Source organism: Nuphar pumila, chromosome 15 (genome assembly GCF_984573655.1).
Source record: "Nuphar pumila chromosome 15, dmNupPumi1.hap1.1, whole genome shotgun sequence".
In the NCBI taxonomy this organism is placed as follows: domain Eukaryota; kingdom Viridiplantae; phylum Streptophyta; class Magnoliopsida; order Nymphaeales; family Nymphaeaceae; genus Nuphar; species Nuphar pumila.
Genome location: NC_143263.1, coordinates 26539322 through 26566454, shown reverse-complemented (window position 1 = coordinate 26566454; position 27133 = coordinate 26539322). Strand labels below are relative to the sequence as shown.

General features: G+C 39.6%; 1 protein-coding gene across 2 annotated transcripts in view; it reads right to left on the bottom strand.

Moving 5' to 3' along the window:
- Window positions 1-27133, bottom strand: part of DWA1 (DWD (DDB1-binding WD40 protein) hypersensitive to ABA 1) — a 91110-nt gene that overhangs the window by 7858 nt on the left and 56119 nt on the right. For both annotated transcript variants that reach the window (XM_089989553.1, XM_089989554.1), the window contains exon 12: window positions 22072-22188. In XM_089989553.1, the coding sequence (XP_089845679.1) occupies window positions 22072-22188 (117 nt within the window). The remainder of the gene's footprint in view (window positions 1-22071; window positions 22189-27133) is intronic.

Below are 27133 nucleotides of genomic sequence, written 5' to 3'. Positions count from 1 at the left end.
TGACAAGTTTGAATTTTCGTTCATACTATACTGACACTGCTTTGTTTGTGAAAAGTGCAGGGTCTTTAGTAGTTATTCTACTACTTTATGTTGATGATATGATCATCACTAGAAGTGATGAGCAAGGAATCAATGATATTAAGAAAGTTTTAAAAGAAAATTTTGACATGTCTGACCTTGGTTTTTAAGATATTTTTTAGGAATTGAAGTAGCGTACTCTCCTTGAGGGTACATTCTCTCTCAGATAAAACTTGTTGTTGACATTTGTTCCAAGTCTGGTATCTCCGATGATAAGAAGACAGAAACCCCTGAAGTTATCAATGCAAAGTTAAGGTTGGAAGATGGAACACTTCTCGAGGGTCCTACTCCCTACCGCCAACTTGTTGGGTCTCTGACCTACTTATCCATCACTCGGCCAAACATAGCTCATGCAGTCCACTCAGTCAGTCAGTTTCAACATGCACCTACAACTGTGCACATGAGTGCAGTCTTAAGGATTGTCAGATACATCAAAAACACCATAACTAAAGGAGTTTTTTTTTCCTCTTGTTCATCACTTGATTTAATTGCTTATACTGATGCTGATTGGGGAGGAAATCCCAATGATAGAGTCTTAACTATTGGTTTTTGTGTTTTCTTAGGTGACTATGATTTCTTGGAGATGCAAGCAGCATCACAAAGTATCATTGTCCTCAACAAAAGTAAAATATCATGCTATGGCCACTACAACCATGGAGCTTGTGTGGCTAAGAAGTATCCTCAGTGATATGGGCATAGTCATCTCCACTCCTTCAAAGATATGTTGTGACAACAAAAGCGCAATCTATATCGCAAGCAATCACACCTTCCATGAGCGTACTAAACACATCGAGATGAACTCCCACTATGTTCTGTTAAATTATGTAATCAAACTTGTAATTTCGTATATATATTTTATATATATAAGGTAATACATATACATATATATAATATATGTATATGTATTTACCAATTATATATATAAAATATATATAGTCATAGTAAGGGTAGATTAGGAATTTTACACATATTCTTTTTCGAGAATATGTTTTTTGTATTTTCTTTTTCTCTTTTCTTTATTTATTTTTGCTTTTGCATTTAATGCATTGTACATGCATTGGGAGGGGCCCAACCCACTAGTCGTTGGACCCCTCCAACGGTCACATTTGTGACAGTTGGAGGGGCTCCAACGACTATGTGGAGCCCCTCCCAAGGCCTCCTCCAAAGCCCTATATATATGGGCAGCTCCTCTTGTATTTCTTAAAAAGGGGATTTGGGATTATAGCCCAACCTCTTTAGTTGTTTATGAATCTTATGAGTGCAATTGCACATTTGTGATTCGGTGTGTTGTGCTTGTTGTGCACAAGTGTTCTTGAGTGTGTATGTTCACACATTTATTTTCAAGGTTATTGTGTTATCAACTAAAGTATCTTGTTGAAGATACTTTTACATGGTATCAGAGCCTCGTTGAAGAAGAAGAATTGCGATTCGCCTTCTTTTGCATTCCTCGGAAAGCGTGCCTTCAAGTTTTTTGAAATCAAAGAAGATCATCTTCTTCGAGCAATATTTTAGGAGCCTCTTTTGTCAAGAAAGACGCAAAAAGTAATTAAGGTACATACTATCTCTTGCATTCTTTCCTCTCTAATGGGCGAAAAAGACTCCCATTTCTCTCTTGGGTTTAAGCTTAATGGCTCAAACTATCATGTTTGGGCCGGTAATATGGAAGCCCATATTAAAGGAAAGGGGCTTTGGGGTTACGTTCATGGATCCATACCGGAACCGGAACCCAAAATTACCATTGTTGAAGGAGGGGATATTAAGATCCTTGAAGGAGATGAAAGACAAAAGGCCCTTGAAGAGTATTCTAAGAAACATGATGATTGGGAAATGAAGAACTTCAAGATCTTATCTTGGATTTTCTCATCCGTTGAGACCAAGATAAATGCCAACATCATCAAATTTAAAAGGGCTTCCGAAGCTTGGGTATATCTTGAGAAAATATACACCTCAAGAGATCTATCCCACAAGTACTTTCTCCAAAAGAGGGCTTTGACTCTCCAACAAAATGACATGACCATTCGGGAGTACTTTGCCGAATTATCCTCTATTTGGGACAAGCTCGCAATCCTTGAACCTAAATGGAGTGGTGAGGCAATCGAATTAAGGCACAAACAACTTGAAGAAGACCGGTTCTTCAATTTTTTAAATGGCCTTAGACCCGAATTTGAACAAGTCCGGTCCTCTCTTCTCTCCGCCTTCACATCCCCCTCACTCGAAGATGTTATCACCAAGCTAAGTGGTGAAGAAACCCGTATGGGGATTGGCAAAAATAATCCTAGCATTCTTGTTACTTCCTCTACTTAAGAAGATGGTGAAATGGCTAATGTCGTGTCAAGACCAGGAAATAACATGAGGACCTATAGACCTCCTCATTTCAAGAATCAAGGAGGAAATGATCGGTATGGCAAAAGAGACTATAGCAAAGTAACTTGCTATCATTGTAAAGAACCCGGACATATCAAACCCTTGTGTCCTAAATGGAAGAAATTGATTGCAACGGCTATGGCATCTCAAGTTGAAGAACGACCCTCTTTATCAAGTGAGTCTCTTTCTCTTCAACAAATCGTGGAAGCCCTACAACCTCTTCTCAAGGGAGGTACTTCCGGAGCCGCTATATCATCCTCTTCCTCCGGTAAGACATCTTGGCTTTTAGATTCCGGGGCATCCTTTCACATGACCCCTAGTTATTGCACTCTTTCAAATTTTTCTAAAAATGCTTTTCAATCCTTTGTATCTACCGCGGACGGTACATCTCTTGAGATTAAAGGAATATGTAATTTTGAAAAACAAGACTTCTTTGTTCCAAAAATTCGTTTTATCCCAAACCTTAACCTAAATCTTCTTTCCGTTTCCCAACTCTCGGACCATGGTTGCGATATAAAATTTTCTTCTAATAAATGTTGGATACAGGATCGCCAGTCCGGGAGATTGATTGGGGAAGGCTCTAGAAGAGGAGACCTCTACTACGTAGATTTTCTTCAAGTTCCCAAGAGTCAATTTTGCAACGTCGTCCAAAACAAAGACATTCATGTATGGCATAAGAGATTGGGTCATCCCAATATTGTTAAAATCTCGTATTTGCCTTTTGTTAAACATCTTTGTAAAAGTGACTTTTTGTGTAATGAATGCATTCTTGGGAAAATGAAATGTTTACCTTTTCCTCAAAGATCCATGTTTACGACAAAACCATTTGAAATTGTCCATTCCGATGTATGGAGACCGGCTCCGGTAATGTCAAAAGGAGGTTTTTCATATTATGTGATCTTTGTGGATGACTATACTAAGTTTTGTTGGATCTATTTCCTTAAACATAAACATGAAGTTTTTTCAACCTTTAAAAGTTTTCACATGATGATTTCAAATCAATTCAATGGATGTTTAAAAATATTTAGGTCTGACTCTGGAGGAGAATACCTCTCAAATGAATTTAAGAGTTATCTTGAAAATTTTGGAATTCTTCACCAAAAATCATGTCCGAAAACCCCTCAACAAAATGGGTTAGCCGAACGAAAGCACAGGCACATCATTGAAACAACTAGGACTTTGCTCATTTCTCAAAACATTCCAAAAAATCTTTGGGCTGAGGCAGCCCTTACCTCTGTCTATCTCATAAACCGACTTCCATCGAAAATTTTAAACAAAATTTCTCCCTTTGAAAAACTGTATAATAAGGAACCTGATTATAGCAGGTTAAGGGTCTTTGGGTGTAAGTGTTTTGTTCTTACTGATAAGAATGACAAACTCTCTCCAAAAGCCATTCCGTGTGCCTTTCTTGGCTATTCTGAAACCCAAAAGGGGTTTCGTTGTTATGATATCAAAAGTGATAAATTGTATGTTTCCAGAAACGTGAGTTTTTTGGAAAATGTTAGTGGATTTGAACGTTGTGACCCCCATAATGAAAATATGGATTATTCTTTTTTATTTGATTTATTGAATAAGGACGATGATACTAGTGATAATGAGTCCGATCAAAGTAACCCAAATGAACTTGAAACCGAGGAAAACATCTCCTTGTCTCCTTCATCACATCAACCTATTGAGTTACCTAGAGTCCCTATCACCTACTCTCATAGAGATCAAAACAACTTTAGGAGTGCTCTTGACAGATATAATGATGCCAGTCCCAATGCCTCTCAGAATGAAGTGATCCCTCGTAGAACTGAGAGAAGTAGAAGGCCTCCTTCTAGGTTCATTTCCTATGACTCTTTCTCACCAAGATATAGAGCCTGCCTTAGTGTCATCCACTCTTATATAGAACCGAGAAATTTTGAAGAAGCACGTAAATGCCCTGAATGGATTAATGCCATGGACAATGAACTTGAGGCTCTGAGAAGAGCCAAAACCTGGGAATTCCAAAATCTTCCTAAAGGCAAGAAAACAATAGGGTGCAGATGGGTTTTCAAAGTAAAAACTAAAAGTGATGGATCCCTTGAAAGGTATAAAGCTCGCTTGGTTGCAAAAGGATATAGTCAAGAATATGGTATTGACTATGAAGAAACTTTTGTTCTTGTAGCTCGTATGGTCACTGTTCGATGTCTTATAACCGTTGCCTCTATCAACAAATGAAACATCTATCAAATGGATGTGAAAAATGCATTTTTAAATGGCGATTTAAGCGAAGAAGTCTACATGGATGCTCCTCCTGGAATGGAGACTCCTAAGGGAAAGGTGCTTCGTCTTCAGAAAGCACTCTATGGCCTAAAACAAGCTCCCAAGGCTTGGTATGATAGATTTAACTCTGTTATGATTGAGAATGGTTTTTCCTCTTGTTTTACTGACACTGCTCTATTTGTTAGAAAATCCAATGCAGGGATTGTAATTTTACTTCTGTATGTTGATGACATGCTCATCACTGGGAGTGATTCTAACGGGGTTAAAAGTATAAAATCTATCTTAAAAGATAAATTTGAAATGTCTGACTTGGGTTTTTTAACTTATTTTTTGGGAATTGAAGTGGCATACTCTCTTAGAGGATATTTCTTATCTCAAACTAAGCTTGCTTCTGAGATCATTGACAGGTCAGGTATTACAGATGAGAAGTTTTGTGAAACTCCTGCGGTAGTAGGAGCAAAGATGAAAATTGATGATGGGGTTCCCCTGTTGGATCCTACACCCTACAGACAACTTGTAGGATCTCTGATGTATCTGAGTATTACCAGACCAGATATATCCCATGCAGTCCATACTGCAAGTCAGTTTCAGCATGCGCCTACATCCGTTCACATGAGTGCCATCTTACGAGTCGTAAGATACATAAAGGGTACTCTAAATAAGAGAGTTTTTCTGTCCTCTTCCTCTGACTTAAAATTGATTGCTTATACTGACTCAGATTGGGGAGGTGATCCAAATAACCGTCACTCCACCACTGGTTTTTGTGTGTTCTTAGGAGACTCACTAATTTCGTGGAGATGCAAGAAGCAACAAAAGGTGTCGCTCTCCTCAACTGAAGCTGAATATCGTGCCATGGCCACTACTACCATGGAGAGTGTTTGGATTCACCAACTGCTAGAAGACATGGGGATCAAAATTGAAGGACCCACCAAGCTATGCTGCGACAACAAAAGTGCAATCTACATTGCAAAGAACTACACCTTTCATGAGCGGACTAAACACATCGAAATGGACTGTCACTATGTTCGTGAAGCATATCTCCGAGGAGTTATCGATCTTCCTTATGTCACGTCCGAATATCAGTTGGCAGATTTCTTTACTAAAGCCTTGTGCGCTCCGCGGTTCAACTTCCTTCTTGGCAAACTATCGGTCATCTTGCCCTAAGTTTGAGGGGGGGTGTTAAATTATGTAATCAAACTTGTAATTTCGTATATATATTTTATATATATAAGGTAATACATATATATAATATATGTATATGTATTTACCAATTATATATATAAAATATATATAGTCATAGTAAGGGTAGATTAGGAATTTTACACATTCTTTTTCGAGAATATGTTTTTTGTATTTTCTTTTTCTCTTTTTTCTTTATTTATTTTTGCTTTTGCATTTAATGCATTGTACATGCATTGGGAGGGGCCCAACCCACTAGTCGTTGGACCCCTCCAACGGTCACATTTGTGACCGTTGGAGGGGCTCCAACGACTATGTGGAGCCCCTCCCAAGGCCTCCTCCAAAGCCCTATATATATGGGCAGCTCCTCTTGTATTTCTTAAAAAGGGGATTTGGGATTATAGCCCAACCTCTTTAGTTGTTTATGAATCTTATGAGTGCAATTGCACATTTGTGATTCGGTGTGTTGTGCTTGTTGTGCACAAGTGTTCTTGAGTGTGTATGTTCACACATTTATTTTCAAGGTTATTGTGTTATGTGATGAATACCTAAGAGGAACCATAGCACTGCCTTACGTTACTTCCGAGTACCAGTTGGCGGACTTCTTCACTAAAGCCCTTGCAGCTCCTCGTTTTATGTTCCTTCTCAACAAGCTTTCGGTTATATCCCCGTAAAGCTTGAGGGAGGGTGTTAAAATACATGTAATCAATATATATATACATATTCAATCATACCTGATAGGGGTATTTTAGTCATTTCACATGTACCCAATAGGGGTACTTGTTTTTCTCCTCTTTATTTTTTGCATTTCTTTTTTTATTTTCTTCCTTTTTACCCACTTAAGGGGGCCCCACCATTGAGTCGTTGGGGCCCCCAACAGTCACATTTGTGATCGTTGGGGGCTCCCAACGACTCCATGGGTGCCCCCTTTGTGGCTCTTCTTTTGAGGTCATTTGGCCTCCCCCTTCTCTCATTTTATTTGTATAAATAGGGGTGAACCCCTTTGTATTTTTTCATTCTTGAGAGCTCCCTCTCTTTCAATAAAGAGGCATTTACATTTTATGTTGTGTTGTCCCATTGTGGACTTGGCTATTATCTCTTTTGTTTGTCCGTTGGTGGACATTGCAAGTGCTTATAGCACTATTTGTATTTCCGCATATCTCATTACATCCTCTTCCTCTCTTATCGGTAAGATTTCTTGACTCTTAGATTCCGGGTCCTCTTTCTATATGACCCCAAATAGTTTTGTGCACTCCAATTGTGGTATCAATTCAAGTAAATCTAATGTGTTTACCTCCGACGGTTACTCCATTGATATTAAAAAAATTTAAAATTTTCTATTCTAAAAGTTAGAAATGTTCTAAAACTTAATTTAAATCTTCTTTCAGTTTCCCAAATAACCGATCATGGTTGTACTGACTATATATTGGGAAAATGAAAGTCATTCCATATCAAGAGAGAACCTTCTTTGCCTCCAAGCCACTTGAATTAATACACTTTGATATATGGAGTCTCGTTCCTGTTACTTCAAAAGGTGAATATACTTATGTGATTTTTGTGGATGACTATTTTCGTTTTACTTGGATTTACCTTCTTATGCACAAGTCCAAAGTGTTTAAAACTTTCAAAACTTTTCATAATCATATGTTACAAACTTTCTTAAAACCAATATTTCTATCTTTCGTTTTGATTTAGGGGGGAGAATTTATGTCAAATGACTTAAAAAACTATTTAAAAATCATGACATTTTGCATCAAAGATCATGTGCAAACACACCTCAACAAAATGCTTTGGCCGAAAGGAAACATAGGCATATAATAAAAACTACTAGAACCTTGCTTATTTCTGAACATGTTCCAAAACATTTTTGGGCAGAAGTTACACTTATTGTGGTATAAACAGACTTCCTTCAACCAAACTTCAAAATATTTCTCCATATGAAAAACTTTATAAAACTACTGATTATTTTAGATTAAGGACTTTTGGACGCAAATGTTTTGTTGTTACAAATAAGAATGACAAACTTTCTCACAAAGCCATTCTTTGTGCTTTTCTTGGTTATGGTGAAAGCTAAGGGATTTAGATGCTATGATTTTAAACATGATAAACCCTATATTTCAAGGAATGCTACCCTCATAGAGCAAGAAAGTTTCTTTGATATAAACGTGCTTAAGGAAGAAAATGATTACTCTTTTCTGGAATTAGTTCCCAAATTTAATGAATTGTTAAATAACAATAGTGATATTGATAATGAACTTCATTCCAACATACAATGTGGTGAGTCTCATGACATAGATAGTGAATCACTAGTTATCCAATATAGGAGAAGAGGAAGTGAGACCTTCTAATGCCCTAGAAAATTATTCTAACTTATAAAATCAAGAACCAAACACTCTTAGAAAATAAAAAAGAACGCATAGACCTCCTGATAGGTTCGTATCCTATGAGTCTTTTACTCCATAATATAGAGCATGTTTCGCCAAGATCTTTTCTTACTTTGAACCTTCCTCGTACAACCAAGCCAAGAATTATCCTGAATGGATAAGTGCTTGAATGAAGAAATAGGAGCTTTAGAAAAATTCAAAACCTGAGACTTGAAAGATCTTCATGAAAAGAAGACAATAAGATGGCGTTTAAAGCAGAGTTACTGGAAGCGCCTAGGTAAAAGGGGAAGCGCACTTCCCCGAAGCGCACTTCAGAAGCGCGAAACGTCGAGCTTCTGAAGCGTGCGGGGAATCGTCCCTTTTAAATGGGAAGCTTCCTATCACGCTTCCCCCGTGCTTCCTCATTTTTTTCAACTTTTTTGTATTTTTTATTTTTAGTTTTTTCGCTTCCTAGGTCGCTTCCTGTTCGTTTCTGGTTCGCTTCCTAGGTCGCTTCCGAGTGTTAAAATGTAAAACTGTACATATATGTATATATAATAATATTATATTATTATTATATATATATAAATACATTTTTAATTTCTTTCTTTTCTATATTTTTTTTCCTTTATTTTTATTTTTTGTCTTTATGTCATCTAGTTCAGTTTGAACTAGAATGACTGTTGCTAGTCAAGTCCTGTCCAGACTTGACTAGCAATAGAGCTGTTGGACTGACACAGTCCAACAGCTCTTAATAGAGCTGTTGGACTGTGCCCAACAGCTCTATTGAGTCCTCTTTCAGCTGTGTATATAAAGGGGTGCAGCCCCTCTTGTATTTTACTTCAATGCTTCTTAAGCAATTGGTTTTTCATATCAATAAAGAATACATTTTTATTTTTATTTTGTTTCCAATTATACCCTTTTTAAGGGTTATGCTTTAGTGTCATTCTTGACACTTGCTCTTGTTAATCAAAGCTCGTGTTTCGAAGATCCCCATTTCATTTCATGGTATCAGAGCCGCGGAAGTACTAAATCTTGAGGAAAAGCTGCCTCGGTTTCCGTGCCCGTTTGCAAAAGTGTTCGCCACTTGAAGAGAAGTGTTTTATCACTTCATTGGAGAAGATTTCACATCTTGTTGTATTGTTTTTTTTTTCTTTCTTTCTCATTTTCCTTCTTGTTTCTCTTCTATCCCTATTCTTTCTCTCCTTGTAATCGATGGATGACAATGATAAAGTCACCATCATGCCTATGAAACTAAGCGATACGAACTATGTAACATGGGCTTCAATCATGAAGCACCATATATGGGGAAAAGGCTTATGGGGGATTGTGGATGGTTCCGATTCAGAACCTAAGCTATCTCTTACTAAAAAGGAGGGAGATAAAGACGTCCCTCTATCGGAAGAAGAGAAAATCAAGGCTATTGCCTCATACGAGAAGAAATGGAAAGAATGGAGAATATCTCATGCGAAGATAATGTCATGGCTTATCAATAGCGTTGACATTAAAAAATGCTCAAGTCTTGCCAAATTTGATCATGCCGATAAGGCATGGGAATACCTTAAGAATATGTATTCCCTTAAAGATATTGCACACATGTGCAACCTTCAAGAAAAAGTTCGAATGATGACACAAGGAGACAAAACTATTCGTGAATATTACAATGGGTTGTCCGAACTTTGGGAAGAACTTTCCCTTTTAGAACCAAAGTGGCATTGTGCCGAAGACATCGAGCTTCGTCAGAAACAACTCGATGTTGAACATTTTTACCAGTTTATCACTGGATTAAGGCCGGAATTTGAAACCACTAAATCGGCCCTACTTCACCGGGGAAAAATTCCTTCTATTGTTGAAACTATTGAAGAGTTAACAATGGAAGAAAATCGTCTCCGGAAAGGTTCTTTAAAAATTGAAGATGATTCCGTTTTAGCCGTGTCTAGACCAGGGAATCATGTTCGATCATATAGGCCTCCTCACTTTAACCGACAAAATGGTGACTATGATAAGAAGAAAGTTATTTGTCATCACTGTCATGAACCGAGACACTACAGGCCACAATGTCCCAAACTTAAGGAGCTGAGAGAAAAAAGAGCTGCAATTGCTGGATCGGAGCCTAAAGATCAGGATGCACCAGTTTCCCTGGCCCAACTAATGGAGATCCTTCAGCCTCTCATCAAAGGTGCCTCTTCCTCATCTGAAGCTTCAACCGGCGCAACAGCCTCATCTTTTTCTGATTTAGGTAAAATTTCTTGGCTTCTTGACTCCAGTGCATCTTTTCATATGACCCCAAATAATCAAAGTTTATCCAAATGTTCCCTTGCGACTTACAGTGTACAGTTGCGCTTAGAGTCTGTTTTGCTTTTGTTGAGTCTGATGTAAGCTGCCCGGTTCAGGTGAATTAATACCCCGAAGGGGCAGCCCGTATACTTGAACTGTAATAGCCTGCGGGCAAAATTGTGAATGAATCAAATGCGTTGAGCTTTCTTTTGTTCACCCTCGTTGTGATTGCTTCTTGTGATTGCAACTTCTCTCCCTCTATTCTCTCTTGCTCTCTTGCACTCTGATCATAAGCTTCCGCGACCGGCAAGCGAGCTGACGAGTAGGCTTGCGGCGGTAAGGAAGGACCGTCGCGCCGCGCTGGCCCATTGAAGGAAATAGGCCCGTGACAAGTGGTACCAGAGCCCGTTCTCGTGCTGGGGAAGGGACTCCGGAGTCGGTGTCGACAGACACGCCGACAGGCTGCGATTTGTGAGCAAGACATCGTGGCGCCTTATCAACACTTGCGCAACACCAGAGGCAAGGCAGTTGCCGAAGCTGAGGAGATGGATTCACCTCGGGGCCAAGAAGAGTTGGCTGCAACTGTTAATAAGTTGGTGGAAGATGTGACTTCGCATGATGAAGCGATTTCACGCGCATGTGAATCATTCAATGGATTGAATGATGTGGTGGCGAGCCTGCAAGAGCAGGTGAACTTACTAATGGGGCAGGTCACTTCGTTGACGACTACAGTGACCGATCTTGAGTTGAAGAACCGTACGTTGCAGCGGACGGTGACCCTGAATGGCGGAAATGGTGAGAGACCATCAAGGATTGATGTACCTAGACCCGCAAAATTCAATGGTTCTCGCGACAGCAAGGCTATTGAGAACTTCTTGTTCCAAGTAGAAGACTACTTGGATATCCAAAATGTGACCCTTGAAGATCTGAGGATCAAGGCTGCAGCAGCCTTACTTGATGGGGATGCTATTGCTTGGTGGAGGCGGAAGCGCAATGACATGGAGAGGGGTCAATGTGTGATAGACACCTTTGACGACTTTAAAGTAGAGTTGCGCAACTACTTCATGCTAAGAAATGCGCAGAGACAGGCTTACCGGATGGTTCGTGAACTCAAACATACTGGTTCGTTGCAAGACTATGTCCGAACGTTCCAGAAGCTTATGCTGGAGATACCTAACATGCCAGAGGATGACATGCTCAACTGGTTCATTGTGGGACTTCAACCATGGGCACAGTCCGAAGTGGAAAGGAGCAACCCCCGTATTTTGGAAGATGCATATGTGGCGGCGGAGCGCTTAGTTGATACTCAGCGCAAACCTTTCACCCCATCAACCAAAGTTGGGAAGAAGCCTGACCACGGAGGCAAGAAGGATGAGCAGCGCAACGATAAAGGTGAGGCGTCGACACGCCATCAACCCGAAAAGAAACAGAACTACACAAAGCATAACAACATCAACAAGGGTGCGGTTGTGACATGTTGGTTCTGTGGTGATAGACATATCGCCCGGCAATGCCCAAAGCGCCTTGTAAAGGACGACGGGCAAGCCAATGCTGCACAGGAAGAATGCAGCGACACTGAAGGCAGTGACACTGAGACCATGCAACCGAGGATGGGCGCCATGCGATCGATTAACGCAGCTAGAAGTTGCGCAGCTAAGAACATGCAGGTCAGTAAGGAACTTATGTACGTAGAAGTCATTATGAATGGAAAGTCTACTTCGGCAATGGTAGACTCCGGGGCCACACACAACTTTGTCTCGCGGGAAGAGGCAGAGCGGTTGGGCTTGAAAACTGGGCCAAAGCAGAGGACTATCAAAACAGTAAACTCTGAGGCCAAGCCCATTCTTGGTGAAGCAAGAGATGTGACTACTCAAGTGGGGAGTTGGGTCGGCAAAGCCAACTTCTCTGTGGTGCCCCTGGACGATTTCAAGGTGATTCTGGGTATGGAGTTTCTGCGAAGCCAGAATGTGATGATGCTGCCAAAGTTTAACACGTTGACGATCATGGGATCAGACCTGTCCCACACAGTGCAGTGCCTCACGCAGAAAGGCAAGTCTTCAGTGTTATCAGCAATGCAACTGAAGAAGGGTGTCAAGCATGGGGAGCAGACATTCCTAGTTGCAGTGCGTGCAGATGAAGGGAAGGTAGAAGCAGCAGTGCCGCCGACCCTAGCCCCTCTATTGGAGGAGTTTCGGGGGGTGATGCCTCCGGAATTGCCAAAGCGTCTTCCGCCAAGACGCGAGGTCGACCACAAGATTGAGTTGACCCCGGGAGCAAAGCCTCCCGCAATGGTTCCATACCGTATGGGGCCAGCAGAGTTGAAGGAGCTGCGCAGGCAGCTAGACGAGATGTTGGACGCAGGCATTGTTCGTCCATCAAAAGCCCCATTTGGTGCCCCGGTCCTTTTTCAGATGAAACATGATGGCTCTAAACGGTTATGTGTGGATTACCGGGCCTTGAACAAGGTCACGGTGAAGAACAAGTACCCATTGCCATTGATAGCAGACTTGTTCGATCAGCTAGGCAGTGCCCGTATCTTTTCCAAGCTAGATCTGCGATCGGGTTACTGGCAGGTGAGGATTGCCGAAGGTGATGAGCCGAAAACAACTTGTGTCACCCGCTATGGTGCTTACGAATTTCTAGTAATGCCATTCGGGTTGACAAATGCTCCAGCCACATTCACGACTCTAATGAACCAGATTTTCTACCCTTACTTAGACAAGTTTGTGGTAGTCTATCTGGATGATATCGTGATCTACAGCAATAACATGGAGGAACATGTCGGGCACTTGCGAACAGTGCTTCAGGTGCTGAAGGAGAATGACCTCTGTGTTAAACGAGAGAAGTGTCTCTTCGGGCAGGAGGAGATCAGCTTCCTTGGCCACGTTGTGGGGCGTGGTGTGCTGCGTATGGATGGGCAGAAGATAAGGGCCATCCAGGAATGGGTTCCGCCAAGCAAAGTGCCAGAATTGCGGTCATTCCTCGGCTTGGCAAATTATTATCGGCGTTTCATCGAAGGTTATTCCCTCATTGCTGCGCCTCTCACAGACTTGTTGAAGAAAAATCGGGTATGGCTCTGGACAGGAGCGTGCCAAGATGCCTTCGAGGGCTTGAAGAAAGCCTTAGTGAGAGAGCCAGTGCTGCGACTGCCTGATCATTCGAGACCCTTCGAAGTCCACACTGATGCCTCAGACTTTGCCATTGGCGGAGTTATTATGCAAGACGGGCATCCGATCGCATATGAGAGTCGTAAGTTGAAGGATGCAGAGAGGCGGTACACAGTGCACGAACGTGAGATGACCGCCATTGTGTATTGCCTCAGGACCTGGCGGCACTACCTTTTGGGTGCCGAGTTCGTCGTCAAGACGGACAATGTGGCCACGAGCTATTTTCAAACGCAAAAGAAGCTGACGCCCAAGCAAGCTCGATGGCAGATGTTTTTGGCTGAGTTCGACTTTGCCTTGGAGTACAAGGTTGGAAAGACCAATGTTGTGGCGGATGCCCTGAGCCGTAGGGCTGAACTGGCAGCTGTGCGTGCGGAGTCTTCTGAAGTGCATTTGGAGGGTGCATTGTTGAGCCGCATCCGCGAGGGTACGCAGCAAGATCCGACCGCACAACACCTTGTTTCTCTGGCGCAGGCAGGGAAGACTCGGCGATTTTGGCTACAAGACGGCCTCCTCGTAACAAAAGGGGGGCGCATCTTTGTACCACGGTGGGGAAGCCTCCGCCGAGAGCTACTCAAGGAGTGCCATGATACACTATGGGCCGGCCATCCTGGTCAGGAGCGGACCTTAGCACTCCTTGAGCGCGGCTACTATTGGCCGCAGATGAGAGACGATGTTGAGGGGTATGTGCGGACATGCCTCATTTGCCAGCAAGATAAGGGGACAAACCAGAAGGCTGCCGGTCTCCTTGAGCCTCTACCAATTCCAGAACGTCCTTGGGATAGCATCTCCATGGACTTTATTGTTAGTCTGCCAAAGGTAGAGGGCCTCAGTTCTATTTTGGTCGTGGTGGATCGTTTCTCAAAGTATGCCACCTTCATTTCAGCTTCTAAGGAGTGCCCTGCAGAGAAGACTGCAGAGTTGTTCGTAAAGCATGTGGTGAAGCACTGGGGCATACCAAAGAGCATTGTGAGTGATCGCGATGCTCGCTTCACGGGCAAGTTCTGGCGTGAAGTATTTCGGCTACTTGGCTCTGAGTTGCTGTTTTCAACTAGCTTTCATCCGCAGACTGATGGGCAGACAGAGCGTATCAACGAGATCTTGGAGCAGTACCTCAGGCACTTTGTTAGTGCCAATCAGAAAAATTGGGTGAAGCTCCTTGATGTGGCACAGTTTTGCTATAATCTGCAGAAGAGCGAGTCTTCAGGCCACAGCCCGTTCGAGATAGCCACGGGGCAGCAGCCACTGACCCCGCACACGCTTGCCGCACAAGAAAAGGGAAGGCCATCCTTTGCCTATCAGTTTGTTCGCGACTGGCACGAGCAGAATGAGTTGGCGAAGGCATTCCTACATAAAGCGGCAAAGAGAATGAAGAAGTGGGCGGACAAACACCGTCGGCCCGCAGGGTTCCAAGTTGGGGACCAAGTGTTGGTGAAGTTATATCCTGGTCGCACAGGCATCTTCCGCGGGCGGCACCGCGGACTACTCAGAAAGTATGAGGGACCATTCACCATCACAAAGAAGGTGGGCAAGCTAGCCTATAAGCTGGAGTTGCCCCCAGACTTCAAGGTGCACCCCGTGTTTCACGTGTGCAACCTCAAGCAGTTCCATCCAGATGATGGATACCCAGAACGCAATGTGCCGCAACGCGCTCCCATCATGCAGAGGGCCCCGGCAGCACAACGGGCCGAGAAGCACCTCAGTCAGATCCTTCGTCACAAGGTCAACTACTTGGGGCAAGCGAAGAAATACTTGGTGCAGTGGGAGGAAACAGCGGAACCAACGTGGGAGCCTGCATTTCGAATGAACAGCCGCTACCCGGCTGAAGTCAGGGCTTACCACGAAACAGATGGCGCCGAGGACGGCGCATGATTTGAAGGGGGGAGCATGTTCCCTTGCGACTTACAGTGTACAGTTGCGCTTAGAGTCTGTTTTGCTTTTGTTGAGTCTGATGTAAGCTGCCCGGTTCAGGTGAATTAATACCCCGAAGGGGCAGCCCGTATACTTGAACTGTAATAGCCTGCGGGCAAAATTGTGAATGAATCAAATGCGTTGAGCTTTCTTTTGTTCACCCTCGTTGTGATTGCTTCTTGTGATTGCAACTTCTCTCCCTCTATTCTCTCTTGCTCTCTTGCACTCTGATCATAAGCTTCCGCGACCGGCAAGCGAGCTGACGAGTAGGCTTGCGGCGGTAAGGAAGGACCGTCGCGCCGCGCTGGCCCATTGAAGGAAATAGGCCCGTGACACCAAATGTGTTAAAAATAAAACAAGTGTGTCAAAGGTCTTTACTGCTGATGGGACTTCTCTTGAAATAGAAGGAATAGGAGATTTTGAAAAAATTTATAAAACAAAAAATTTTTTTATTCCAGAAATTAGACATGTTCCCAAATTAAATTTAAATCTTTTATCTGTATCTCAAATTTCTGATTATGGGTGTAATATTTCTTTTTCTTCTCATGGTTGTTGGGTACAGGATCGCCAGTCAGGCAAGCTGATTGGGGAAGGCCATAGAGAAGGAGGACTCTATTACATGGATTTTTTGGAAATGCCGAAGAAAGCTTTTTGTTATAATATTCAAAAAATAGAGTTGGAACTGTGGCATAAGAGACTTGGTCACCCACATATAGCCAAAATCCAACATTTTCCAAATCTAGGGAAATTTTGTAACTCTGAATCATTTGATTGTAAAGATTGTATTCTCGGCAAAATGAAAAGATTACCATTTCAGAACAGAACCTTTTTCTCTTCAAGACCACTTGAATTAATACACTCGGATGTTTGGGGTCCTGCACCAGTAATTTCTAAAGGAGGATTTGTTTACTATGTTATTTTTGTCGATGATTTCTCCCGACATACGTGGATGTACTTTCTCAAACATAAGTCTGAAGTATTTTCATACTTTCAAACTTTTCATAATATGGTTAAAAACAAATTTCAAAATGATATTACTATTTTTCGCACAGATTCAGGGGGAGAGTTTTTATCCACAGATTTTCAAAATTATCTTAAATTGCATGGCATCACACATCAAAGATCTTGTCCTTATACACCTCAACAAAATGGACTGGCAAAACGAAAACATCGCCATATTATAGAAACCACTAGAACTTTATTAATAGCAAATCAAGTCCCTAAAGACTTTTGGGCAGAAGCTGCCTTAACTGCCACCTATCTCATTAATAGGATGCCATCTTCTTCGTTACAAAATATCACTCCCATTGAAAAACTTATGAACATTTCTCCAGACTACTCTAGATTAAGAATATTTGGGTGCAAATGTTTCATATTTACTGACAAAAATGATAAACTTTCCCCTCGTGCGATTCCCTGTGCCTTTTTAGGATATGCTGAAAACCAGAAAGGTTATAGATGTTTTGACTTCAAAAATAATAAACTATATGTGTCTAGAAATGTTTCCTTTCTTGAAAAGGAGAGCTTCTTTGATTTTAGAAAATTAAAAGACGTCACTGAGTACTCCTTTTTGCTAGATCTAACATCAACATCTGATGAATATGACCTTGATTGTAACTTTGATGATGATCCAAGAATTATTGATCTTAATGTTGAAAATGAAGAAGTTCATAGAGATACTAGTATTCAATATTCCAGGCGACAAGAGTCTAATACTCCATGTGCACTTGAGAAATATTCTAACATTCCAACTAGACAATCATCCCGAATCTCGAGGCCTCCAGAAAAGTTTGTATCATACGAGTCTTTCTCACCCACATATAGGGCAGTTATTGCATTAATTCACTCATATGAAGAACCATCCACATATTTTCAAGCAAAAAATGATATCAAATGGATAGAAGCCATGAAAGTTGAATTAGATGCACTTGAAAAGGCTTCTACATGGAATATTCAAGATCTTCCTCCAGGGAAGAAAACTATAGGATGTCGATGGGTTTATAAAATTAAAACCAAGAGTGATGGTACTCTTGAAAGATATAAAGCCCGTTTAGTAGCCAAAGGTTATGCCCAAGAATATGGGATTGATTATGAAGAAACCTTTGCTCCGGTGGCTCGTATGACTACTGTCCGAACCTTAATTGCCTTAGCTTCTATCAAAAAATGGTCTATTTTTCAAATGAATGTCAAAAATGCTTTTTTAAATGGAAAGCTAGTTGAAGAAGTATATATGGAACCCCCTCCTGGTCTAAGTATTCCTAAGGGTAAAGTCCTTCGCTTAGAAAAAGCTCTTTATGGACTTAAACAAGCACCAAAAGCTTGGTATGATAGGTTTAGTCGTGTTATGATTGATATTGGTTTTCAATTCTGTTTAACTGACACTGCTTTGTTTATTAAGAATTCTGATGCAGGGATCATTGTGCTTCTTCTCTATGTGGATGATATGATCATCACCGGAAGCGATAAACAGGGAGTTGAAACAATCAAAACACTTCTTAAATCTCATTTTGAAATGACTGATTTGGGCTTGTTGAGATATTTTTTAGGCATTGAAGTTGCTTATTCTCCTAGAGGATATTTATTATCTCAGACTAAATTTGCTTTTGATATTGTTTTCAGGTCTGGTATTACTGATGATAAGAAAGTTGACACTCCAGAAGTTGTTAATGTTAAAATGAAGATTGATGATGGAGAACTTCTTGCAGACCCTACTCCTTACAGACAGCTTGTCGGGGCACTTTCCTATCTATCCATTAGCAGACCAGATATAGCACATGCTGTTCATACAGCAAGTCAATTTCAACATGCTCCTACTTCTGTTCATATGGGAGCAGTCATGCGTATTATCAGATACATCAAGTCCTCACTTTCACAAGGACTTTTCTTATCTTCCTCCTCTTCTCTTGATTTAATTGCATATACTGATGCTGATTGGGGAGGTGATCCCAATAACAGACACTCAACCACTGGCTTTTGTGTCTTTTTAGGGGAATCATTAATCTCGTGGAGGTGTAAAAAGCAGCAGAAGGTATCTCTCTCATCCACCGAAGCTGAATACAGAGCCATGGCAACCACGACCATGGAAGTAGTTTGGCTCCGACGACTGCTTGCTGACATGGGAGTTGAAGCAACAAAGGCTTCACAAATGTGTTGTGACAACAAAAGTGCGATCTACATTGCCAATAACAGAACATTCCACGAACGCACCAAACACATCGAAATGGATTGTCACTACGTCAGAGAGGAATATCTACACGGGATAATTGATCTGCCATATGTCACTTCAGAATATCAGTTAGCAGACCTCTTTACAAAGCCTCTCGCTGCTCCCCGATTTCACTTTCTCTTAGACAAACTTTCGCTCATTGTACCGTAAGTTTGAGGGGGAGTGTTAAAATGTAAAACTGTACATATATGTATATATAATAATATTATATTATTATATATATATATAAATACATTTTTAATTTCTTTCTTTTCTATATTTTTTTTCCTTTATTTTTATTTTTTGTCTTTATGTCATCTAGTTCAGTTTGAACTAGAATGACTGTTGCTAGTCAAGTCCTGTCCAGACTTGACTAGCAATAGAGCTGTTGGACTGACACATTCCAACAGCTCTAAATAGAGCTGTTGGACTGTGCCCAACAGCTCTATTGAGTCCTCTTTCAGCTGTGTATATAAAGGGGTGCAGCCCCTCTTGTATTTTACTCCAATGCTTCTTAAGCAATTGGTTTTTCATATCAATAAAGAATACATTTTTATTTTTATTTTGTTTCCAATTATACCCTTTTTAAGGGTTATGCTTTAGTGTCATTCTTGACACTTGCTCTTGTTAATCAAAGCTCGTGTTTCGAAGATCCCCATTTCATTTCACCGAGACGATTCCTGACTCGCTCCTAAGTGGTCCCATGCTTCCCGCTTCCTAAAATTTCAAAAGTGCCTCGCTTCACGCTCCCGCTTCCCGTATTGCTTCCCGCCCCCGCTTCCTCAACTGGCAACCATGGTTTAAAGTCAAAACCACGAGTGATAGAACTTTAGAGAGACATAAAGCTAGATTAGTAGTCAAGGGTTATTCACAAGAGTATTGTATAGATTATGATGAAATATTTGCACCAGTAGCTATGATGACCTTCATTAGAACTCTTATACTTGTAGCTGTCATTAAATGTTGGCCTATTTATCAAATGTCCATCAAGAATTTCTTCCTTAATGGTGAATTGAAGGAAGAAGTTTATATGAATCCACCACCTGAACATGAAGTGTTAGAAAAATATTTTACCTAAGAAAAGCACTTTATGGTCTTAAAGAAGCTCCTAAAACCTGGTATGATCGATTTAGTTCTGTTACGATTATACTGAGTTTTACTTCCTGCTATGTCCTGTTATACTTCCTGTTATATTTATTTATTTTTTGTCAAGGGCATTACTGTTTTTGTAATGCCTTTGATAAAAGTCGTTGGAAATGTTCTCAATGGCAACACTCCCAATGGCTCTTTTTGGTCCCTCTTTATGTATAAATAGGGGATGAATCCCCTCTTGTAATTATGCTTATCTCAAGCACTTGTTGAAATAAAGATCCCATATTTTTTATGTTCTCTCTCTTGCCCACTAGTGGGTTTTGTGTGTGTTTGTATCTTGACCCATAAGTGGTCTTTTGTTGTGTACACCTTTGTGTGTTTGTAAAGCTCATAAGTGGCATCCTATAGTTATTTCTTGTATTTCATGACAGGTGGCTTAAGTGTGACCCACCCCTACACCAGTTGGAAAAGGATGTTTAGCTTCAACAAAAATCAAGAGGCTGTGCAAGCATGGTTTGTTCATGGACCTAAAGAGAACCTGCAAAATGAACTTTATCACCACCTAAAGCAGAAAGCATTCTCATCTAATCGGAAAGACAACCTCTCAATTCAAAAGCTTTTCTACACTAAGATCAAGGTTCATAGACCTATTACATAAGTAGTTGATTTAGACCTTATGGCAGTACATTTTACTTAACCTAATGATGAACTGGAGTTTATCCAGGCTGAGTAACTGCCACACGAAACCAGACAAACAAGGATGAGAAAGTTCATGTCTAAAGCATCAACTGCATCAGAAGATACCTAGTCAATGCCATGTAGTTGGAGATTCCGACTGCTAATTTTTGCAATAAGAGAAGGTAGTAGTCTGCCAGAAAGGTGGTGGGTCCACCACCATAGTGACAAACATTAAAAACGGCAAAATCTTGTTTTTCAAAAACAATCGAGAATTTGAAATTTTTTCATAAATCTCGCATTTTTTTCCTGCAAAATCTCGTCAATAAAAAATAAATTAAAAAATATAAAAAATATTTTTTATAAGAAAATATTAATAAATTTTTTAAAAAATAAAAATACATGGTTTTTCATGATAAATAGCCATTTAAAACGTAAATATCATGTTTAAATCGTGGTGTTTATGTTTTTTCATAAATCTCGCGATATTTTGAAAATCTCGCGAGAAATTGCCGTTTTAAACTGTCAGGCAATTTCTCGCAAGAATTTCATAAATCTCGCGATATTTGTCACTATGTCCACTACTATACCTAAAACGGAGACTGCCATTACCAAAATATTGATAATGCACTCTTTTCAAATGACAAGTTATGGAAGATATCTATAGGTGTTATATCACACTCCAGTTTGCAATATTGAAGCATAGTAATATCGATGTACAATACATCAACCTAACAAAGTTGCTGTCAGAATTTTTGAGCAGGTTGTATCTAATTGCCCACACTATGTTCCTTTTATTAGTGGTAAAGCTACATACAAGACGCCTAGTGGAGGACTTAGTAAAATGTTCTGCAATTATCCGAATCTTGAACTTTCCAGATAACCATGGTTTATAGGACAGGGTTAACAACACCATTAAGCAACATTATTCTTATTGCTGAATGCTTAAAGTTTAAGTTACAACAAAGTGATGCTTGTATTGTATTTTTGTGCTTGATCCATGGAATGCTATTGGAATGAATTGACGTTGTCAGTATCGGGGTCAAATAGGCCCTTATATTTTAATATGCTTAATTTTTTAATGATTTTTTTATTAAAAAAGAGTAGAAGTGACCCATTCAGCTCAATTTGGATCGAGTCCGAATCGGCTGAATCCCTAAATCGATTCAGGTCTGAAACCAATATTGACAACATTGGAATGAATTAGATTACAATGCCGCAAATTGGTAGTCTGTCCAACATTAATTAAAGTCAAGTAAGCAGTACCATGCATCTCACGAGCATTGGGATACATATAATGAGATTCTCCAAGAATTCAATAGAGGGAAAATAAAAAGTCTAATATAGACTTGCTAGTCATCGAAAAAACACACCAACACTGTCAAAGATGACTAAATCATCACTGATGAAACATAGAACTCAATATGCAAAAGAGGAAAAGAAAGATAAATAAGAAATAAATATAGTGCATTATTGACATGAAATCATTATATTAAAAACATGTTAAAAAACATACCCCTGAGGGATGCAAGGAAACAGAAAATGCTGATTGAGGAGCACATTGTATCTGTGAGAGAATCTTTCCACCAATATTGAAGCGAGTTAACAGAGGTCTGGCCCCAACTGCCAAAATCTGAGAGTTGATAAAGGAACATGATACTTTAGAAGCCATTAAATCTGGAAGGAAAACAAATAGCAAAACTCCTCATGCTATGCAAAGTTAATTACTATTTTTCCATAATATAGTGAAAATACAAGGGCATCATGGGTGTACATATGCATGTGCATAAGTATGCATGGCCAGTACTAATTTAGTAACTGTTCTATGCGCACCACAAGACATTAGCACATTATGTAGTGTTTGATGCGGACATGATAGCAACTCTCAGAGACCGAACAAATTTTGCATACATTTTAGAGCAGTCACAAATCTCATTCTCGAAAAAATCTCACTATATTTTCAAAATCCTAGTTTTTCAACTGAAAAACTCAGGAAAACATCAGTATATAGAAAAATATATTTAAATATATCACTAATATAAAAGATATTGCAACAACTGTTTTCATAGTGTTAATGATGGGTTAAAATCATGTTAAAAACATGATATTTTCAATATAGCGTCATGTTAAATATTGTTTTATTTTTGGTCTAATGTTGGCCACTGAATAGTGTTAAAATCGTGGCATTTCAAAATATCAGCAATATTTGTGATATAGCTTCAGAGAACCCACTGAGGAAAAACGTATACATAATACTTGAATGTGAGAAAAGACATAAAGGGCTCTGCACAAAGAAAATTTTGGAAAATACACAATCTCTGAAATTAATGGTGCAAAACAGTGGAAAATACCCATAGAAGCATACATTCACCAAAGACAGAAAAGATATACAAATAAGAATTCTGGAATGCTTGCCTCAAAAGCTAATCTTCAAACTGACAAAAAGGGTGACTGAGATATCAGAATGCTATACACACCGGGACAACAAGGCAGCTCCATTTAATGAAAAGTGCAATTACTGACAAGGTAGATCACTCCTACTATCATAGTAACCACCAGCCAAAGTGGTGGTAGCAGGATAACTTAGTACCATGCCTAGTTCAAAAAACCCCAAAATTTACAATAAAAATATGATATAGCACCTTCCAACTACTTGACTTAAACTACTCATGTAATAGGTTCATAGACCTATTACAACACCATTAAGCAACACTGTTCTTATTGCTGAATGCCTAAAGTTTAGGTTAAGCATAGCCCAGCAAATAGATCAAGGGATAAGGATTATGACAAAAATAACCCAGAAAATAAATGTAGCACATTCAGCAATACATAAAATTGCTGTTCATATGCAAAATTTTGGGAACATTCTGGGATTGTACCAGATATATCAGCCTCGGTAATAGTAATATATACTCCTACAAATACACAAGGGGGAAACTACTCATGTAATAGGTTCATAGACCTATTACAACACCATTAAGCAACACTGTTCTTATTGCTGAATGCCTAAAGTTTAGGTTAAGCATAGCCCAGCAAATAGATCAAGGGATAAGGATTATGACAAAAATAACCCAGAAAATAAATGTAGCATATTCAGCAATACATAAAATTGCTGTTCATATGCAAAATTTTGGGAACATTCTGGGATTATACCAGATATATCAGCCTCGATAATAGTAATATATACTCCTACAAATACACAAGGCGGAAATCTTGGCTGTTCTGTGATGCTGCCTCTGAATATAAACTGACAAGGGAATCATAGATGCATTTGATCTACTGGAAAGATTTTTTTTATAAAGTAAAATGAAGTGTAAAATTTATCTATTATTAGGCAAAAATTTAAGGACTAGTCATGATAAGCTCTCAACCTATCACCACAAAAAGACATGAGGCTTAAAAGAGATGATTAACTCGATCCATCCTTTTTGAAAATTGGAAGACAGAAAGAGAGAAATTAACAAAAATCTACAGTGCCCTAATCTAAAGCTAACTAACTTTAATTGAAGATCGAACAAATTAACAGGAAAGCAGAGAACAAAAAACTAAACTTCAATTAATCAATCGCTCTTCTAAAGCTCTTCTAACTGCTATTTATACAAAAAACTGAACATTTTCTATTTTTCAATATTGATTAGTTAGATCTAAAAGATCCAAACAAAGTCCAAAATATCCAAATATAAAATATGGATCTAAACAGACCTGAGTTAGATCTGGGTTGCAATTCATTCCTAACATGCATCCTTTCCTAGGGTGGAGAAAGAGCCATTTCATATGGTTCAAGAAAGACTTGCCTTGAAGTATGAATCTTCCACCTTTTTCCATCTAATTGAGCTGTGGGTTATGACCTCAATACGAAACAAGAATTTCATGGTGCTTAACACACTGAATATACATACGGTCCATTCCACAGCTTAGAAGGCCAAATATACTTTTCAACCCATTCATAACCATCTACGAAACCTTCAAGATCAACTGAATATGATAGATCTGGATCAAGTGGATCTAGCAATTGTGGGATTTAATCTGAACAAGATCTGAAAATGGCAGTTTGGATGTCGTGGAAGAATTTTTTTAACTTTAGCTGATGTTAATCAGCAGCAAACAAATTTGGGATTTGAAACAAGTCATGGGCAGGTAAGATTCTCATAGGTTGCTTTTGGATTCAATCATTAAGTATGATATAAATAGATTTTACTTGGTTTAGACATACTGCCATACTAGGTTTGAATTTTAGGTTAAAAATATCTATTTTGGCCTATAACAATGAGAAGGGAATCATGTTTAAATGGATCCACTAAGATAGATTTGAATGCAGTAACAATTGTTAGATCCCAATGTCTTAATTGAATGAGTTTTGAGTTAATCTTGAGAGCTATGTCACATGGGTGCGGGTGCGGGTGCGGGGATTCGGCACTTCCAAAAAACCCGGGTGCGGTGGTGCGGCAGGGGCAAAAATAAAAATATATATATAAGGGGGTCCGAGGGTTCCCCCGACGCAGGTTTTTTCAAATTTCATTTTATATACAGCTGCACGATAGCGCACCCATCTCATCAGGAGAACAGTGAATACTTTACGAATTTCAAATTTCATTTTATATACAGCTGTCAGCAAGGCTACCACCATCATTATCATTTATTATGGAGAGAGAAAATCCTTTACGAAAAAGAAGGATCAGCAAGGCTACCACCATCATTATCATTTATTATGGAGAGAGAAAATCCTTTACGAAAAAGTCAGGAGCAGCAGCAGCAGCAGCTGTCAGCAGATTTTTTTTTAAAATTCCGCAGCCCATTTCATAGGGCAATTTTTTTTTAAAAAAAAATCCAAAAAAAAATGGACCTAAATGATCCTGGGTGCGGTCAACGCACCCAGGATCGGGTTGACCGCACCCGCGTCGAGTCGCGTCGACGCGGGTGCGGCACCCTGCTAGCCGAATCCCTATGACATAGCTTGAGAGATGTTTAGTAGGAAACACACTTGGGTTAGATACAGCTTGGTGCATATTCAAGGTTTGGTAAGGTTTAATAAAGAATTTGAATCAGTGTATACAGTAATTTGGAGCAGGATTTGATCCTTTGGTTGGGGTCAAATAAGATGGAAAACCAGTTTTCATAAACTGAACCAGTTTTAGAATGGATATTAACAAGGATTTAAGGAGTAATGATTGGTAAACCGGTTCAGCCCACTCTCCCTTATCCACAATGAGCAGATGGAGCAAGGATGTGCCATAGGTTTTGGCACACATCCTATCATGGCAGTAAGTGTTAAAATGTAAAATATATATATATAATAATATTCATATTATTATATATATATTAATGTATTTTTATTTTTCTGTATTTTTTGCTATTTTCCTTTTAATTTTTTAAAGTCTAGTTCTAATAGAACTAGACTTACATTATTAGTTAAGTTCCACTTGGAACTTAACTAATAATGTAACTGTTGGACTAATCCAATGGTTACATTTATAACCGTTGGACTAGTCCAACGGCTACAAAGGAGAGCTCCCCTCTCCCACTTGTATATAAAGGGGTGCATCCCCTCTTGTATTTTCAATTCCAATGCTTCTTAAGCATTTGGTGTTTTCATATCAATAAAGAATATTTTATTTCTTCTTTTGTTTCCCATTATACCCTTTTTAAGGGTTATGCTTTAGTGTCTTTTTAGACACCTTCTCGTGCAGATCTAAGTTCGTGTTTGGAAGATCCTCATTTCATTTCAGTAAGTAGGAGCATGTTGAAGGATATTACAGTTGAGTGGGATCTTATCATTGATATATGTATTTCCCTTCCCCTTTTTACCCTACTTTGGATAATCAAGTTATCAAACCCACTCCTTCACAGTTTGGCCAGGCAATGAAGTTCATTTTTTATTGCATAGGAGGACCACTCCCAAAGAATTGGAAGAATAAGGACAGAATGCGACGCTGGCAGTGGTTCACCTGCGAAAATCCAGCCGATAGCACCCTATCCTTCAAACCAGTTAGGGTTTAAACTTTACAAAGCCATCACCAATAACTAAAGACAAAAAGTGAGAAAAGGCAGAAGAAAAGAGGTGTGACAATATATATATATATATATATATAGAGAGAGAGAGAGAGATAAGTAATTGAAAGTTTAAACTCAAGAACCTGTTTGGTGCTCAAGGTAGACACTGTTTACAATCTAGTCAATACTTGGGAAAAAGTGGCTTAGAAGTGTTACACTTGGTTTTTAAAGTGTCCATATACCACAGAGGGGGTACCCAACATTCGGTATATTGTGTTCAGCATCTTCGCAAGTGGAAATTTTGAAGTTCAAAAATAACCTTGTCCAAACCATGTCCAAATTGATGGATTGATGTTGGCAGTGTCAATGTCAGACATAGCTGGACACTGATATCTTGGACCTCCAAGAGTGTTCAGGTATCATAGCATACATTTAATGACTGAATGCATCCTATGCCACAAAGATATGTAGACACGAGGACACATGACATGAGTTCAACTCACAAGTAAGTAAATTTTTTGGGAAATAAGATACGAAGATGTAATGGAATAGGCTCAATAATATAAAAGGTCACAAACCCACAGAGT